Source organism: Rhinichthys klamathensis, unplaced genomic scaffold, assembly GCF_029890125.1.
Source record: "Rhinichthys klamathensis goyatoka isolate OS25496 unplaced genomic scaffold, OSU_Roscu_1.1 h1tg000768l_1, whole genome shotgun sequence".
NCBI classification, from domain to species: Eukaryota; Metazoa; Chordata; class Actinopteri; order Cypriniformes; family Leuciscidae; genus Rhinichthys; species Rhinichthys klamathensis.
The window spans coordinates 127,330-146,705 of NW_026607168.1; the positions used below are offsets into that span (position 1 = coordinate 127,330).

The following is a 19,376-nucleotide window of genomic DNA, read 5'->3' on the forward strand; positions in this document are numbered from 1 at the left end:
GCATAAGTGTCCCATTTAAATAATGAATTTTCCATTTGTCCTTCCATGTTCCATTAACAAAGCATATCTCAAGAGTTTGTCTCAGATATCTCTCTCTTTTTTTGTCACCTGTTTAGCTTTTGCACCAATCCCATTTGGAGGGATTTACCTGCCTCTGGAAGTACCAGCCAACAAGTGTCACCGCTCTCCTCTCGTTTTGGCATATGACCAGGCTCATTTCTCTGCCCTGGTCTCAATGGAGCAGAAGGACTGTTCCAAAGAACAAGGTGAGGAATGGTTTATATGTAGCAAATCTGTTTGCTTTTTTATGTTGCATGCTGTGTGCTGTTCTTGCCTGATAAACCAGTTTTGCCAACCAGGATGGAACAAAAAACTGCAATAATTTATGCTTGCCAGAAAGTCTTTATCCGCTTTATGCAGCTTGTTTTTTCAAAGGTCTTTATGGCTGTAGTCTTAAGAATTCAGTTGAATACTACATTGTGTTTGTAAATAAGCTAAAGTATAAATAAGTAGTGAAATAGTGTACGGTAATTCAGAAAGGCACTGACCATTTGTTTGTTAACTTTCACAGTGGTGATCCCTCTGACGGACTCAGATCATAAGATGCTGCCTTTGCACTTTGCTGTGGATCCTGGGGAAGACTGGGAATGGGGCAAAGATGACAATGACAATGTGATGCTAGCAAGGTAGACATCACATTATACGTTGATTAGAAAACTGCTGCTCATGCATGTAGTTACACTCAATGGACAACGTTTCTGATATGCTGTCAGTTACCACAGACAATATAATTTAGACTACGTTTGGAAAAAACAAACATAAAATGTTTACAGTAAAAAAACCTGCATGTCAAGTTTGAAGCGAGACATCCGCATTTTTTTGTCAAAGAATTTATAATTTATCCATGCTATTTATGTGTTTATAAACTCTGAGGGAAGTTGAAATTATTCCCTTTGGTAATCAACAGCATGTTCTAAATGCCATCCATAGATTTTGATTCGTTTTAAACCTGGAACATTCTTGTAATTGCTGTGTGTTGTGCATATACCAAATTTGCCCAGAAAAATGTTTTTTAAGTATTCAAGTTATTTTGACCATGTAGTGCCAAATGACTCAGCTCTGACTTATTTACAGCAGAGTTCAGTAATGCCTGACTGTAAAGAAGGCATTAGCACTGTGGAGCCTGTTGGAACTGAGCGCTGTTGGTGTTGGCCAACACTCAAGATTAGCAATTCTTGTTCTTTAATGCAGATTATCGCTAAATTCTTGCTATGAATGGAACACAGAGAGGCACTCAAATAGCTCAGGGTTGCATCTGTAGTTCCCTCTTATTTCCACAGTTTTAACATTTGTCAATATTTGATATGCTATTTTAAAATATTTCACTTAAATATCTCTTTAAATACTTGTTGTTTTTTTTTACTTTTGCTAATGTTATTTATGCATTTTTCATGAAACATGCACATTCGTTTACTTTATGTTTGCTATCGTCAAAGGCAGTTTGAATAGCACTTATAAGTGAATATCTGCACTCTGACCTGCCTATTGTTTGGTTTCAGTGTAACCTTATCTCTGGAGGCCAAGCTCCATCTGCTGCACTGCTACATGACTGTCACCTGGCTTCCTCTACCCTGTGAGGTACAGGTGAGCTTCTAGCTTGCTTTCCCGTGCTAATAATTTAACTGGTTTTAGTTTAACTCTTTACTCTGCAGTGTTTCCCCTAGGATTTTTTTTCAGGGGGGGGGGGGGGGGGGGGACTGCTAGTGTTGCGGAGCGGGCGTGTTACGGATATGTGGTGTAATTTTTTTTTGCAATAAAGAAAAAGCATGTCTAATTAATTGAAATAATGTATTATGAATCATTAAACTTATACATTTTTTTTTAAATATATGGGGAAAAAAATTCACGCTAATTCTGTGTTGTGTTTTTTCTGGTAATAAAATGAAGACATAAAACACAAATTGTATCATTTATCATCAATTTTAATCATATAAATTAAATAAACTTTTTGTCAAATAACTTGCTGCACAATGAGCTGTTAAAATTAAAACATGGATTATTCCTTAAAAATTTCAGTTTTGATGATAATTTATTTGGATTAGTGTTAGTGTATTATTACATTGGGACATATCTAAATTCTAATGTACAACAGTAATATATTTCTGTCAAGTTAAACCGAACTTTTATTTTGACGGGTTGCCGTGAAGACCTTTTGAGTTTCTGTTTGTTTATGTCATGATGATAGTTTTTCTCAAATGAAGCGGTGAAATGATCACGAAGTGACTTTCAGAGTGGATCTAGAGCCTGGAGAGGAAGTTCATGCATTTGTGTCTTCATATAGGCCAAAAAACAGCGCAAGCGTCATACGTGCTTCAGTGTATGTGTGTGGTAAATGAAACTGCGCGTCGGCGGCACCATTCATTCAGAACATACAGGATTCATATTTAAATAGTCTTTGTGTTTTAATATTCACACACACTAGTCTACATCGCGATTTGTTTTCAAGTGTACTGAACTGCTTTCTATTTTTTCCTCAAATTTACAAATTCCGTGAAATTCCGCGTTATACACTTAATTCCTTTTTTATGACTGGATTTCGTCAGCCATTGGGGCGGGCCGCCCCCCCAAAACAATGGTAGGGGAAACACTGCTCTGACAACAGTGCATCCAAAGCATTTTTTATTATTAAACTGGCATAGTGTTTCCCTATCACTTCCCATATCCAAATATCAAAAACTTCATTATGTAATGACAGTGATACTTCCTAATTCTTTGTTCTAAAAGAAATTGCAAATTGTGCATGCATACCAAATTATTTGAAAAGGATTTTTCCTGATTTTAATACTTTTTATACATGTATTATTTTACTATTGTTTTGTATTAAATGTATACTTTTTACAAATGTAATATATTTGATAAATATGAATATATTTTTAATAAATGTATTTATTATATACAAGTTAAAAAGTCATTACAAACATGGAAGCAAAATGTAAACGGAAATTAATTTTTCCTTCAATAAATATTTGTTTTTATGTTTATTTTAAACTTGAAATTAATAGATTCTCTCACACACACAGACACACACACACACACGCACATAGGGGGTCTTCAAATATTGTGTTAGTCAATAGGGGGCCTTCAGGTCAAAACTGTTGAAAACCATTGATTGAAAAGTCATCTTTGAAGTTGTCATTCAGATTTTGTACTGTGCTCGTTATTTGTATTCCAGCTAAATCATCTAGTGACAATATTTTGTGTTTGTATCCACAGCAGGCCCCATTGGCCCAGCCAGAGTCCCCTACAGCGTCTGCAGGAGAGGATGCCCGCACCCCGCCAGACTCTGGAGAGTCAGATAAGGAGTCCGTCAGCAGCAGTTCCAATGGCAATGGGGACAGCAGTACTACTGGAACCAGTGGGACAACAGGCAAAACAAGTGGTGGATCTTCCAGCTCCTCTAGCTCATCCAGTAACAGTTCAGCAGGGACGACTGGCACAATTGGAAAGGAGAAGGGGAAGAAAGACAAAGAAAAGGATAAGGACAAGAAACGTGCTGATTCCGTTGCCAACAAGCTGGGTAGCTTTGGCAAGAGCCTGGGCAGTAAGCTGAAGAAGAATGTGGGAGGCCTGATGACGGGGAAGAACGCAAGTGGAAGTGGAGGCAAACAAGAGGGTCTGGAGAAGAAGAAAGGCTCTCTGAGAGGTCGTAAGGGCAGTAAGGACAGCTCTCCTTCCATTCAAACCGGCTCTGAGGACTCTGGGAAAGGTTCACCCTCCTCAATAAGTGAACGGCAAAACGGAAGCTACTCTTCAGAAAGTGACCCTTTTAAGTACAGCTCGGATGTGAAAGTGAGTCTTAGCATCCTCCGATCCGCAATGCAAGGAGAAAGGAAGTACATCTTCGCTGCTGTGCTCACTACTAGCAACCGTCAGCCGTTCCAGGAGGAGATGATCCAACGATACTTGATGGATGCCGAGGAGCGCTTCCGTGCCGAACAGGAACAGCGGAGGGAAGCTGAACGGAAAGCAGCAGGAGGTCTTGCAACAACTAGTGGATCTCAACTGAAAAAGGACGGGCCTGAGCTGAGTTACCGAGGTTTTGAAAGCAGAGAGGAAATTACTGATAACTCACCTCCTACTTTTAACGCATTGAAGTCGACTTCTTTCAGTCCGATGATGTACTCGGGTGTGGTCCCAATCCCAAGGCCCACCTTCATTGACCATTCTCCTACCCCAATTACACAGCATCTACATGTGCACGGTTACATGGATACACGACGGCAGCTGGCAGGAGGTTCGCCGTCTTCTTACCCAGGCCTACCATCCTATGCTACCTTGCCCCGACACTGCCCCCTAGCACAGGGCCCTCCCCATTCCCAGTACCACCCACCTTCCACCAGCTTGGGTAGCCCATCCCGTATCATCACCCCCTGCCTGGCATCTTTTTCCCAGGAGCATGACCCAACTGACTACCCAACCGAACCTACCGGAGGCTATACAAATGGCTTGCGGGACTTGCGCACTACTTTGGACGTTCGCAATGGGCCGATGCCTGTGAGGCATTACTCCTTGGGCAGTGCGGGTGGCCTTGCAAACCTGCAGTCCAGCAGATGCCGAACGCCTACCTGCAATTACTACGGCCACCCCGAGACGGGCAATTACTGCTCGTACTGCTACAGAGAGGAGTTGAAGAGACGGGAAACAGAGCCGGCCATCCACAGGTTTTGAACGGACAATCTCTGTCCCGTTTCTCTCATATAGGACTCATCGGAGCCCACCATGTGAGCCACATCATATCCTGTTTGTGTGGATCTTGCTTTAAGACATAAGATCGGCCTTTCTGAACCAGGTTACTGAGACTCTGTGTCCACAGTGAATGGGCATTGCGGAAATGGGACTGCTGTTGTGTTACATTTGCTGTGGCTCATAGGCAGGAGCTTTAAGCTCCTCACACATTTGCTTGACGTGGTCATCCTCTAACCTGTCTCCTTGTCTCCTCCTTGTGGTGAGAATGTAGAACACGGGACATTTGAACACAACATGCTATGTGCATCACATGAACATGCTGCGTACCCCAAAATACACATTAAGCACAACCAGAAAATGCGTATTTATATTAGCTACAATTAATCCATTTATATCAGCTGCAATCAAAATCAGACTTGCCATATTGCGAGCGTAAGGCAACAACACTCTGTTAGCTTCGAGTGTTATCCACATTGGCCCGTTTTACTGTAAAGCTACAATACTTTAACTTGCACCCATTTTGAAGCCATACTTAGTTGGCTTAAATGAGCTATTATGGTGCTTTCTCGCTTCTAAGATGTTTAACTTATGGAGCTGACAAAGGGTTCGTTTTAGGTCTTTATATGCCCCGATTAAAAATTGCAGTCATTTCCGTTCTATTAAGTGTTTCTAGAACATTTAAAAGTGCAAATCCTTTCAAATTAGCGCAAAGAAATCCCTTTCTCAAGGAAAGAAATCGGACGTATTTTTTTTGGAAATGGTACATCATGTGGTAGTATTCAAGTATTATGTTGGTAATATTGATATAATAGTTCTAGGTACTTGCTGGTCAAAGGGGGTGGATGTTGAAAACAATTTCTGACCTCTTCAAATGTTACTGCTGCACCAAATAAAATGGTGTTCCTTTATGATATTGGGGTTAACGCATCAGCTTCCATCAAATTCACTGGACACAAGATAATTGATAGACGCAGTATCGCCCCCAGAGTAGTTGCTGCACCAAATCAAGCACTTTTCTCATGTCCAGAGGTTGTGCATGTGGGTTTTAGATGAATAGACTGTTATGTTGCTGTGCTTCTAGTCTGGCGGTTTGCTCCGTTCTGGAGGCAGAGCTTGCGGTTCCACTTGCGTGGACTGCGGAGGTCAGGGTTCGGCTGTAGGTGCCACTGTGTTGTGCGCAAACTCACTTGTTTCCTAGTTGCCTTTTCAGTCTTAGTTCAGTCCTCCCATGAGGATTGTTGAACTGAATTTCTACTTTTGTTTGGTTTTGGATTCACAGTGCTGATTCTAGTGGTTTCAATGTTTGTGGACGTAGAGGGATGCTAGCAGATCTCTCTAAACTATACGATGCACCTTGAGTCGAGATTTTGTGACAAACGCTTTCAAAATCCTTTTACACTGTTAGCAGAAAGTACAGCCTCTGATAAAGCCAGTTGTACGAGTCAGCCAGAAATGGAAAATGCTGTCATTTACTCTCTCTTGCATGCAGTTCAAAACCCGTATGACTGGGAAATAGAAAATGAAAATGTCCATTTTCCATACAATGAAAGTAAATGTGAAGCATACAGTATATTTCATAGACCATAAGTTATTATTTACACTAAGTGTTGCCCTCTGCTCATTTACTGACAAATTTGACATTAGTGAGGACAAATGGTACTTGGCGTCTTGCAAATAAGCACAACACACCAATGTGGACGTGCGAATGAGATTTTGAGAGCTACGTTGGACTGCAAACGTACTCCGTTTTCTCCGAATCCGAGTGTAGATTCCCGTAGCCAAACCCGTCTGCCCATCATGTATGTTAGATCATAGTAGGGAAGATCAGTTTTTGCTCCATTTTAACTAAATGTTTAGTTACACCATTTTGCCGAGCGCCCCGTTCAATTTCATTATATGGAAAAGAGCAGTCTGGACATTCTGCTAAACATCTCATTTTGTGTTTGACTGCAGAAAGAAAGTCATACAGGTTCAGAACGACATGAGAGGGAGTAAGTTATGACAGATTCTTTATTTTGGGCTGATCTATCCCTTTACCCTCTCATTGCTCCTGTGAAATGGGCTCTTAGCACCATAAGAGGATGTTGCTGCTGTGATCATGGGTAAGTGTTCGTGTACTGCAGATGAAGAGCTGGTGTCGTAGCGAACCCCCCTCTGCTTCCGAAACACTCAATACAAACGTAATCAGTCGTATGCAAATATTTGTATAACTGTGTCAGCTCAAGGCCACGTTGCATCTCCAATGTTCCCACATTTGCATTACTGATTTGCACAATTAAAAATATGTCAGGCTAGTATCCTAACACTTTCAACATACCTCGTTATATGGTATCTCCCGTGTTTTCAAAGCTTAGATTCATCTTATTCGACATTCACTTTTAAAGCACTAAATTTCCTATTACTGTCCAGCAAGATGGAGGGTTAATGGTTTCTTTTTTTTTTTTCTCCCCAAATGAAAGCGAGATATTTTTGACACGTTATTCACTCGCATAACCAATAGATGGCACACTTGTTTAGGTTTCTTTTTCATCATCACCCCTATTTCTACATCAATGCCTCCCTAGTGACCTTTTGAGACTGGCTCAGTTTTTCAGTGTAAATAAGGGACAAAGAGTACACTGCTGCTGCTGCTGCTGCTTTTTATGTTTGTTTGTTTGTTTGTTTCGTTTTGTCAGGCACATTTGAATATAAAATGCAAGCAATGAACTTTTTTTGGTCTTATGTAAGGCACCATTTACCCAGATTTCCACTCTGCTAAGTCGCAAAAAGGAATTCATCGTGTGTGTGTGTGTGTGTGTGTGTGTGTGTGTGCGTCTGGTAAACTGTGCTTTTGCAAACATATTGCAGCTTCAAGGCACAAACCAGAGGAAATTGTCAGTGAAATGACAGCTACTCTCCGTTGGAGTTTATGTTCTCCTTCCGATGTACTCGTAGTTTGCGTTTAACGGATCCATTTATTTAACAAATGGAAAGGTCATTCAGCCACCCCGAGCGTTGGACTTCAATAAGAGTGCAAACATTTTTGTATTAAGAAATGAAAAAAATGTATAAATGCGTTCAAGTTATTTTTGTAAATCGAAAGCAGTTTTCCAGTGTTTTTTAAAGATACGAATGTATGCTGTAGGACCGTTCCCTGAGTTGAAGTCAGCTGAATTGATGGTGGAGTCAGTATTCTGGTGCGTACGGCGCTGTCTGACAAGAGAAGCCTCTTAAATCGGAGAGTTTCTTGTGAACAAACTAATTTCTCCATCAGTGTGATCTGACGAGGTATGATTTGAAAATATATATTTGTAGTAATATTTTTTCAAAAGACTTGGATGTTTAGTTCTGAAACTAGGATGTTCTTTCTTACATGGCTAGTTGTCAAACAGACGGGCCTCCTGAAGTTTCCTAATTTCTATTTTAAAAGCGAATTATGCTACTTAATCACATTTTGAGTACATTTTTTAATGATGGTGTTGGTGGCGTCCACCATCAGTTTTCAAACACTAAATTCTCTTATTTAATACAGTGGGCTTTGTTTTGTTATGACGTAGCTTACTTACTATTTTTATATGGTATGTTTTCATGGATGTGACAGAGCTACAGTCATCAGCATTCTCGAATTTGCATGAGACTGAAACTGTTGCATGTACAGAACTGGCAGATGCAATTTATCTAATCATATTTGTGCATTACTTCTGGCTAATTGGGCGATTTGTGTTTGTTTGCAGCCGTTTTACCTTTCTCTGTGTTTGAGAGGTGACCCCAGGCTGTGTGACAGTGCAATCTAGGTGGAAAGAACATCTGATTTTTATGTTAGTTTTATTTTATTTTTATTTTATTTTTGCACCGTTTTAATAAAATTCTCATTGTATTTAAACAGTTGTTTGTACTGATTTTATCTTCCACTCTTGCTCTCTACATTTGACTATAGAGTCTTGGTAATAAAAACATCTTGTGTTTTTACAGTGACACAAGCTTTCAGCTCTTTAATGGGAATTAGTAAGGGCTTAATTTCCATAATAACAAATAAATAAATAATGGACATTTCTGAATATACAGAATATTTTACTGCTTTTATAATCCAATAATTTAATGCAACCTCTATTTGTTCCCAGTAATCCCAATATCCAGCAGCAGTGTCATTTTAATATCATTGAGATATTATAGTTTTATAAATATTATGATCAGTTCTTTTTATATTTTTCAGTTTCATTTTCAGTAATTTTTTATTCGTTTTAGTTTTTATAGGTCTATATATATATATATATATATATATATATATACAGGTCCTTCTAAAAAAATTAGCATATTGTGATAAAGTTCATTATTTTCCATAATGTAATGATAAAAATTAAACTTTCATATATTTTAGATTCATTGCACACCAACTGAAATATTTCAGGTCTTTTATTGTTTTAATACTGATGATTTTGGCATACAGCTCATGAAAACCCAAAATTCCTGTCTAAAAAAATTAGCATATTTCATCCGACCAATAAAAGAAGTGTTTTTAATACAAAAAAAAAAGTCAACCTTCAAATAATTATGTTCAGTTATGCACTCAATAGTCAATACTTGGTCGGGAATCCTTTTGCAGAAATGACTGCTTCAATGCGGCGTGGCATGGAGGCAATCAGCCTGTGGCACTGCTGAGGTGTTATGGAGGCCCAGGATGCTTCGATAGGGGCCTTAAGCTCATCCAGAGTGTTGGGTCTTGCGTCTCTCAACTTTCTCTTCACAATATCCCACAGATTCTCTATGGGGTTCAGGTCAGGAGAGTTGGCAGGCCAATTGAGCACAGTAATACCATGGTCAGTAAACCATTTACCAGTGGTTTTGGCACTGTGAGCAGGTGCCAGGTCGTGCTGAAAAATGAAATCTTCATCTCCATAAAGTTTTTCAGCAGATGGAAGCATGAAGTGCTCCAAAATCTCCTGATAGCTAGCTGCATTGACCCTGCCCTAAAACACAGTCCACCAACACCAGCAGCTGACATGGCACCCCAGACCATCACTGACTGTGGGTACTTGACACTGGACTTCAGGCATTTTGGCATTTCCTTCTCCCCAGTCTTCCTCCAGACTCTGGCACCTTGATTTCCGAATGACATGCGAAACTGAGCAACAGTCCAGTGCTGCTTCTCTGTAGCCCAGGTCAGGCGCTTCTGCCGCTGTTTCTGGTTCAAAAGTGGCTTGACCTGGGGAATGCGGCACCTGTAGCCCATCTCCTGCACACGCCTGTGCACGGTGGCTCTGGATGTTTCTACTCCAGACTCAGTCCACTGCTTCCGCAGGTCCCCCAAGGTCTGGAATCGCTCCTTCTCCACAATCTTCCTCAGGGTCCGGTCACCTCTTCTCGTTGTGCAGCGTTTTTTGCCACACTTTTTCCTTCCCACAGACTTCCCACTGAGGTGCCTTGATACAGCACTCTGGGAACAGCCTATTTGTTCAGAAATTTCTTTCTGTCTTACCCTCTTGCTTGAGGGTGTCAATGATGGCCTTCTGGACAGCAGTCAGTTCGGCAGTCTTACCCATGATTGCGGTTTTGAGTAATGAAACAGGCTGGGAGTTTTTAAAAGCCTCAGGAATCTTTTGCAGGTGTTTAGAGTTAATTAGTTGATTCAGATGATTAGGTTAATAGCTCGTTTAGAGACCCTTTTCATGATATGCTAATTTTTTGAGACAGGAATTTGGGGTTTTCATGAGCTGTATGCCAAAATCATCAGTATTAAAACAATAAAAGACCTGAAATATTTCAGTTGGTGTGCAATGAATCTAAAATATATGAAAGTTTAATTTTTATCATTACATTATGAAAAATAATGAACTTTATCACAATATGCTAATTTATTGAGAAGGACCCGTGTGTATATATATATATATATATATAATCACTTTTTTTTTTAAGTTTTAGTTATTTTTTCACATCAAGTTAAACTAAATTAAAATGAGAAATATTGCCTTGGGAACAGGCCTCGGATATCCAGTCACATTGAAATAATGTGTAAACCCTGAATTAACCCTGAATCAAATTAACGAGAACAAAAACCATAGCCATAAGCAAGCATGCAACTTGCTTCCTCAAAATGCAGCTGACATCTTTCCTTCCAATTGTTTCAAAAATGTCTAAAGTTACTGCTAGGTAAAGTCATTTAAATTTAATTCCCAGAAAGCACTGCCTGCCATTTAAGACTGCTAATTACCACAGCATGTGATCTTTGCCTTGTGTCACAACACAGTTAACAAGGTAAAGAGTAAATAAAGTTTACTCTCACTAATTCAGCTGGATTATTGGATGCTCGTTTGCTTTTATAATGTGAGAATATATACCTTACATTTTAGTAGTTGCCAGGTTAGCGCTCAGGACATTTGTCTCATTTATAAGGTATTTTTGTGGGCTATTTCTTGTGAGTTCTTTTGCTCTAATAAATTCAAAGTGAGAGTCTGATGAATTAGTAATAGCAACACTGATATCTTTGGGATCAGTTTTCATTTGTTTTTGCTTTGCAGGTATCAATTTCAAGAAGCCTTTTTCCACACAGTGCACACTGCATCAGTTCATATCCGTCTGAACGCTGATGCTGCTCGCACATCATAATCTGACATCGCCTGTCTGGTGGAGGCTGCTGTGAAATGCTTCATTGATACTGCAGTGACAAGGTACTAAGTGGCAAAGGCTATGGGAATGTCAGGTGTGTTTGCTCATTTGTGAATTGCAATGTTTGTGCAGATGGGAATTATGGTGCAGGAGTCTGAAATATCGAATGGCATTTCTTTGCATGTAGATGCATTGGTAAAGCATATAATAATAATAATCAAAACTTGCACTATAATATTCATTAATAGGCTTGCAGGACGTTTAGATTTTTTTTTTCTTTAGCATGCAAAACCTTTCCATGAATTGGAACTGGCGTAATGTTTGCTGGTTTAGCATTTAGACCTCTAAACTCCACTAGTGCCGAGTATTTTTTTCAAATAGTGTGATTATGAATGATAGAATGTACTTTATATTTTATATAGTACTTAGGTTTCTAGTATTTGCATTCTCTTTTTATTGTTTTATTTAACTTATTGCTAACTTTGAAAGTTTGTATTAGAGCAAGTCTAATGTTATTGATTCCTTAAGATTAGTCACGTTGCCTATCCCTCGCTATCATTGTAGATAATGATAGATTTAGAAATGTATCTGCTTGCTAAATGGATGTAAGTGGAATTATACCGTTTTTAAAATTGTATTGATAGTTTAAAGGTGCAATGTGTAATATTTCTGAGGATCTATTGACAGAAATGCAATATAAGATCGATAACTATGTGTTCAGTGGTGTATAAAGACCTTACTCAATGAACCGTAATGTTTTTATTACCTTAGAATGAGACATTTATATCTACATAACCGCGGGCACACCCTTCTATGAAGGTCGACATATTGTGACGTCATGTTTCTACCGTAGCCGACAGCGAACACACAGCGCTACAGAGCGCGTTTCGTTCATACCTTGAAAGAGAAGACGCAGAAAGCTAGAAGCTAGCCATAGACACCGTGAGTAGTGACTTTTCCCTTGTCAGTGGTATAAAATATGTATTTGGATTGTTTCATGTAACTTAGTTCTTCTCCCTCGCTGTGTTATGGCTTTGACAGTCAGCTGACTAGTACTATTGACCGTAAAACTGTAACGTTACAGGAGTCGACAAGTCGATCTTGGAAGCATTTTAAGTTAGTCACGAAGAGTTTTCAAAACCAGAGAAAAAAACAATTTTTATTCATTATTATTATTTATTAATTTGTGTGTAGTAAATGGTGTCTAGGGGATGCGGAGGTGCGCGCGCTGTTACAATCGCATAATTTTTGCCGCGCGCACCTTTGCGCTCATGCGGACACGTCGAGTATATAAACAATGCTTTACGCTTTAACCGGCTCAGCCACAGTAACAGCTCATATTAGCCAGCTAAACTTTGTAGTTGGATAGTTTCATGTGGTTCTTCTCCCTCGCTGTATTATGGGTTTGCTATGTGGGGAGAAATGTGCTGGTTACGTTCGTGAGACAATCAGCTGATTACTATTATTATATTATATATTAAGACCCTTGATCCTCACCTGACTGTGGCTTTATAAACCACATCATGGATAAAGTTTACAATGGACTGTGGTACAGAAACTTGGCTTACTCTGGCTATTCTCTGCTGTCTCAGACGACAATATGTTTGTCCCGTTTTAGCAACCGTAGCTTCTTCGAAAGGGAGGGGTGAGCAGTGGGCTGAGCCATTAGTGCAACTCGCAACCGAACCGCTAGATGCCTCTAAAATCTACACACTGCACCATTAATAAGGAGATAGACAGACAGATTGATGGATGGACGGATGTCTGGCCTAAGAAAATTGACACATTTATTTAGATATTGTAAAAAAATTGATTAAATATTTTTTAAGCCTATTGCATAATTGTGCTTGGAGTACATTTTTTTTATTTGTGATAACGTAATGAAACATGCCAAATTGTGCGAACATGTATGACAGCCTGGCCAAAAATTATGCCAAAAAAAACAAGGAAATTATTAATGAAATATGAATATTGTTGTATGTTGTATGCATTTTGCATAGTAGACAGACGGACGGATGGATGGATAGATAGATATTCTCAAACTGATATATACTCATAGTGTTATACACAAAAAAATATTCAATATACTTAATAATTTAGTCAAACAAATATAAAAAATTGAAGATACTGGGTAGCATAATGGGAATTGATAAGGTCTTAATTTGCAAAAATAATAATTAACAAAAATATTATACATTTTATTAATAAATAAAGTTAATAATTTGTATGCTTGACTCTAAATTATTTCATGTATGGCTAGAAGCTGATCTTTTGCAATCTCATTGATGTCATGTTTTAAGAGTCTCCAAAAAATACATGGGCACTGGTAAAACATCTACTATAATATTTGTCCATATTATAATACTATAATAGGGAAAAAAGTATATAAAGCTAATTTTGAATGGATGTCAAGGTAAAAGATGCTTTTCCAAATGATGTGTTGTCTACCAGTAGGGGCTAACAGGGCTATGCTAACCAGCCAAACCTGACTTAACCCCTTGGAATGACCTGATATTAGACAAGCACCTCTTACCAGGCTCAGATGTTAATCCATCACCCTGTAAATGAAAGTTCAAAACGAATGCATTGCATTGTGAATGTGAGATACATTACACACTGCATCGTGCTCTGTTGTGTACAGCACAAATATAGTAGGTCATGTGGGTATTTCAAAATGTGCAAGCTATTTATAGTAGGCTGTACATACTATATACACTGTGTTAATAGTGAGAGTACTACGGTAGTATGCTACTTCGAGGACAGCCACTGATGTCGAAAAATGCTGCAGTTCTCTTGGTTTTGATCCCTGATGGAAGCAGCGCACAGAAGGAAGCGCATTGAGTGTGTTTCGCGGGACTGGCCCTTTAAGAGACTCGCTCCTGGTTTTTGTTACTCAGTAACACCCGTGTCGTTTCACTATGGCGAAGGGGCTGTAAACAAATGCGATGGAAAAGCGCGTTCTCTGTGTGAAAATAGATTTGCTTTAGAGATGATTTGACGTTTAGTTGGATATGTTAACACTTAACAGTACGGACGCAGAAATGTGTGAAAGTGATGCAGACAGCGCGCGGACCATCCGATTTCAGTAACATGGACCAGATCAAACCTTCACCACTAAACCTCTTCCAAATACACCACAACTGTTAGTCCGGATCCGTTTTAGGTTGAAATCATGTTGACAGGGTCCAAAACCACCTTTAAAGTGAGACAGATGGTACCGGACATGAAGGTAAGCATTTAGGTTAAATAATAATATAAATAGCTGTATCATTTATTTAGGATCGAGTTTATCATTGTTTTCTCATGTCTGCGGTGTCTAATTCGTATTAAATAATATGCAAGCAAAATCTTGAGAAAGGGGTTCGAACACATCTGTGTACATATTTATGCATTTCATCTGTCAGTATATTTGTAACAGATGTGTAAATGTTTATGTAGGCTAATGTTTGTGCAACTTTCATGATTAGTCACTTTCCAGGGAAAATTGCATCCATCCATTTAAATTCATTATTTTACCAGAAACACTTTTAATGGATGTGTCCACAATCTGCAGTTGTTGTAGGAGTCAATTTTCCATATAAAAAAAAAAAAAAGTTTTAAACTTTTCCAAGAATGACTTATTTTGTCTGGTGTATGAATTTGAACTCCAGCACTCCTCCAGTGTTTAGTATTTTTCAGATGCTGTGATTGTTAATGATGGAATATACTTTTCTGTTCTATTCTACTGTATTGTATTCAGAAACGCCATTCACATAGTTTCAGTTTAGTTGAGAATCTGTTTTTCCATTGAGAAAAAAATATATAACTATAAAAAAGCAACAGGAAAGCATACATCTGCTTTAGTGGTGAAGTTATGTCTGGCTGTTTGTATTTGTTACTTTTCTTTTAACTCAGGGTGTGGTGGGTACATTTTTTGGTGATTTCATTCATGCATTTAGCATGCTCGAGTCATATACACATACACCTCTTTGTCATGATGTTTTTATATATTTACTCTGGCAATCTCCAAAAACAGTATAATGAATGCATGTTTAAATTATTTCGCTTTTGTTATATGGAAGATAGGAAATCAGACTTTCAGCCTAACATCTCCTTTTGTGTTTCATGGAAGAAAGAAAATAATGCATGTCTGATTGACAAATAAATGAGTAAATGATGACAGAATGTTAATTCCTGGGTGAACTAATAATCTACTTTCTTTAGTTGTAATCTGCTGGTGCTCACCTCTGCTGCATAACTTTCTCCTCTGGCTATTTTAAGCTGGCCCGGGGGGGAAACGCTAGCAGATGCCTCCACTCGCGCATTCGGGAGAGCGTAGAGGCCCTAATGTGCACAACATCTGGCTGTTGCCATGGAAACAGCCTACCCAGAACTCACTTGGTGTGTGGATTCTGAATATGCATTGTGTGCAGTGTCAGACATGTAATCCAAGTGGCTGTTCCCTGCACAGAAAATGAATCCGAGTGTCTGAGTGTGTAGATGGTGTCAGATTAAGTGGATGGAGCCCACCCAAGCTGGTGCATTTGAGAATGGGCCGACCTATATTTTGCTCCAGTGCTGTAAATGAACAAATGGAAAAGGAATTGTGAATGTAGCAGTTGTGGCGAGACTTCACCACATCGGCTTTTTCATTTAAAAGTCATTAACTCATAAGTCATAACAGTCATCCTTCAGAGCAGTGTCGGTTCGTCAGGGGAGGCACAGCCTACCCTAAATTTTGAGGTGGAAAACGGGAGGAGGAAATTTGAATGTTAAATAAAATTCACAGTTATTAGTTACATTTCATGTCTCAGAATGTGAATTTCTTGTAATTTCATTATTGTAATACCATAAAATATTACTGAAGTCAGAACCACCGCTGCTCTTCCTCAAACATGCCGAATCTGCCGTTCGGGAAACTGTGCTAAGGCCAGTCTGTGGGGACAGAGAAGGCAAATCCATAGCCAGATACTGTGTCCCAAATCATACACGGTCTGAGTAGGTACTACATTTGAATTTGAACTTACTTCACAACTGTTAAAAAGTATGTTCTAGTTTATAGTATGAATGTGGGTAGTATGAATGAAATTCAGACGTACTACATCCGCCATTTTGTTCATGTGACCTACCAGTGTCAGTTATGTCGCTTCACTGCCATTCATAAATACTCCCCGTGGCCTCATGGGATATTAAAGTGTCCATCGAATGCATACTTTAGAATCTCTCCGGAAGTAGTAGGTCATCCGTGGACTTTTCGCTTATTGTTCTCGCATACTATAGACCTTATGCACCAGAGAAACGAGGGCGCCGCCATCTTTAGAATATTGTCTTTGAACTTTCGTTTTTGCGGTCGCTCTGTATATTTCTATGGCATCGCTGTCCAGGAGTAATTAGCTGGTGAAGTTGATTTACTTATTGTAGAGTTAACGAAAGTTATCATGAGCATTGTAATGTTTATGATAAGCATTGTAAAGCATATGCCATATGTCTTAACAAATGGACCTTGGGAATTTTTTTAATGAGCCGTTCATTCATAACTACGCAAGATCGCTGTAAAAATACAGACCGGAAGTCAAAAGACAATGAGCTCAGTGCGGAAAAGGGGCGTGGCTACATAAGGTCTATATAGTAGGGAAGTATTTGATTGGGGATGTTGGGACTTATAGACTCCATTGGTAAAAAAATTAGATTAGAGAAAAAATATTATGTGATAGGCTTTCAGTTTGAACTGCTCCTGCTGATAATATACCGGTGAACGTGATTTCACCAATAATAATAATAATATAATAAACCAAGTACCACATGTTCCTGGATCAAAATCTTTGTTGATCCTGGATCAACTTTCCAATCAACCAATCAGATTTAAGGGACATGTTTACAGTTTGTCAATTTTAGGCTTAGAATCAGGGTGAAGTACTTAAACATCAGTGCTATTCACCTTTCATTACCCTCTGCTTTTAGGGAAAAGGTTATGGGTAGGGTTAGGTTTAGGGGTAGAGATTGGGTAAGGACTACATTTTGGGACAGGAATGTTGATCCAGGATCAACAAAATATGTTGATCCAGGACCATGTCTTACTTGGCAAAATCACGGTGACATAATATACCAACTACCTTAATTATGAAGAGAGAGTATTGGATATTTGATCGCCAACAAATTTGATAACATATCATTCAAGCAGCAGCTGCATATCAAAAATGAAGGAAGACTCCACACAGAAGTTGCAGTTGGACATGTAGGCTACAGCAGTCAGCTTCACTGAACGGACGAATCAACTTCCCCAAATGCCGAATAACATGGATGTTTATTTTGATAGGCTAGGTGAGGGAAATTATATTTATATTTTCTTCCAAAAAAAAAAAAAAATCCTCTACAAGGACCGCTACAATTAATGTGCATCTATTTGAGAGTGGAGTTTGAGTTCTTCGAATGGGAGTCTTGGGATCAGCCTTTTTGGAATGTCAATGGTTTAAAAAATAAAACTATAAATATGGCTCGCTGGTTTCCCCATGGGTCAAAATGCAAATATACTACTGTAGGGCGACTTCCTAGATCAGAAATATCTCCTTCATTGTTGCTTTGTTTGGTTTGGTTTGAGTGGAGCACGCCATGTGGCGTATGTGAAGTCAGTTTATGTTATTGAAGTGAATGCCGTCATCTGGTTTTGGTGCGAGATGAGTGGTTGTTTAAAAAAGGGATTTGCTGAAGGTTTGTTTTTAAAAACAAAAAAAAAATTCTTAAAATGATATAAAAAGACGGTGCATAACATAAACAAGACTGTGACACACCCTCTAATTGAACTTGGAGCTTTTCCTGCACTGCCTTTCCTTATGAGACATGGGTTTCTTTTACCATCGTAATAAGCTCCATAAAGAGCATGATGACTAAGCTTTGTAAGACAAAATTAGCTGGAATAGTGGCAGGTTGTGCATGTAAATCTACATAAAAATAGATTATTTTTGCAAAATATTTTTAGTGAATGACGTTGGCCCATTCTAAATTACTCACAGTTCTATGGTATTGTGGGTGTTTCAAATGTGTTTAGAGTGGTTTTTAGTAAGTTTGGTTGCTAGGGTGTTCTGCTGGCCTAAGGTCTTTAGATACGGCTCTGATCCTTTTTTGTGGGATTTTCTTCCCCTTTGCTTGGTTTATCGTTCACCAAGCGAAATATACACTACAGATCAAATGTTTGGAACAATTAAGGTTTTTGAAAGAAGTCTTTCATGCTCAACAAGGCATTTATTTGATTATAAATACACTAATATTGTGAAATTGTATTACAATTTTAAATATATTCAAATGGAAAACAGTTAATTAAAAATGTAATTTATTCCTGTGATGCAAAGCTGAATTTTCAGCATCATTACTCCAGTCTTCAGTGTCACATGATCCTTCAGAAATCATTCTAATATGCTGATTTGCTGCTCAAGAAACATTTATTGTTATCAATGTTTTGCTTTACAGAACCATTCATAAGTTTGGGGCCAGTAAGAGCTTTCATACATATAAAAATAATGTAGTTCTTTCAGCAAAAGTGACAGTAAAGACATTTATAATTTATAGTTAATCAATTTTATTTCAGTTATGTTTATTCATTTATTTATTAGTATTTAGGCTGGTTTTAGTTGGGAAATACAGAAAGGCAGCATCATGACTAGACAGGAATGATTTTTAATTTTAGGTATGTAAGAAACAAAGGAGAAAAAACTTCAAATGTTTTATGGAAATGGATGCATTGTTCCCATTTGTTGACATTTCTTTGCTGTAGAGAGAATGAGAGATGCACGCATGGAGTGCATGAAAATAATGAGCGCTGAACAATAGCTCAGCTCTTTTAAGCGTTGGGTTTAAGCGTCCCACCGGGCCTCTATTGCCTCATTTAGCTCTAGATTGATGCCCTGCACAAAGGCTTATTGTGGCTCTGGGCGATGACTAATAAACTTAACAGTTTAAGGTTTATACGGTGGCATAGTGCATCCACACATTCCCACTGGCCGTCCTGTTTCTGTGTGATTCAGGGGAGAAGAGGCCTGTATGTTCCCTCGGCTGCATTCTCTGGCCACAGAAAC

The 19,376-nt window shown here is 38.7% G+C and overlaps 2 protein-coding genes across 5 annotated transcripts in view; both read left to right on the forward strand.

The window, feature by feature from the left end:
- Nucleotides 1–6,307, forward strand: part of otud7b (OTU deubiquitinase 7B) — a 32,227-nt gene extending 25,920 nt beyond the window's left edge. For 2 of the 4 annotated variants that reach the window (XM_056242995.1, XM_056242994.1), the window contains exons 10-13: nt 117–266; nt 572–686; nt 1,560–1,638; nt 3,274–6,307. In XM_056242995.1, coding sequence (XP_056098970.1) covers nt 117–266; nt 572–686; nt 1,560–1,638; nt 3,274–4,728 — 1,799 coding nt within the window. In that variant the 3' untranslated portion in view covers nt 4,729–6,307. Of the gene's footprint in view, nt 1–116; nt 267–571; nt 687–1,559; nt 1,645–3,273 lie in introns of all 4 variants that reach the window. The other 2 variants (XM_056242991.1, XM_056242992.1) reach the window with 1 other exon arrangement.
- A 7,838-nt stretch (nt 6,308–14,145) lies between these two features.
- mtmr11 (myotubularin related protein 11) overlaps nt 14,146–19,376 on the forward strand; it is a 39,905-nt gene continuing 34,674 nt past the window's right edge. The window contains exon 1 of the mRNA XM_056243000.1: nt 14,146–14,557. Within this exon, the coding sequence (XP_056098975.1) occupies nt 14,501–14,557 (57 nt within the window). The 5' untranslated portion in view covers nt 14,146–14,500. The remainder of the gene's footprint in view (nt 14,558–19,376) is intronic.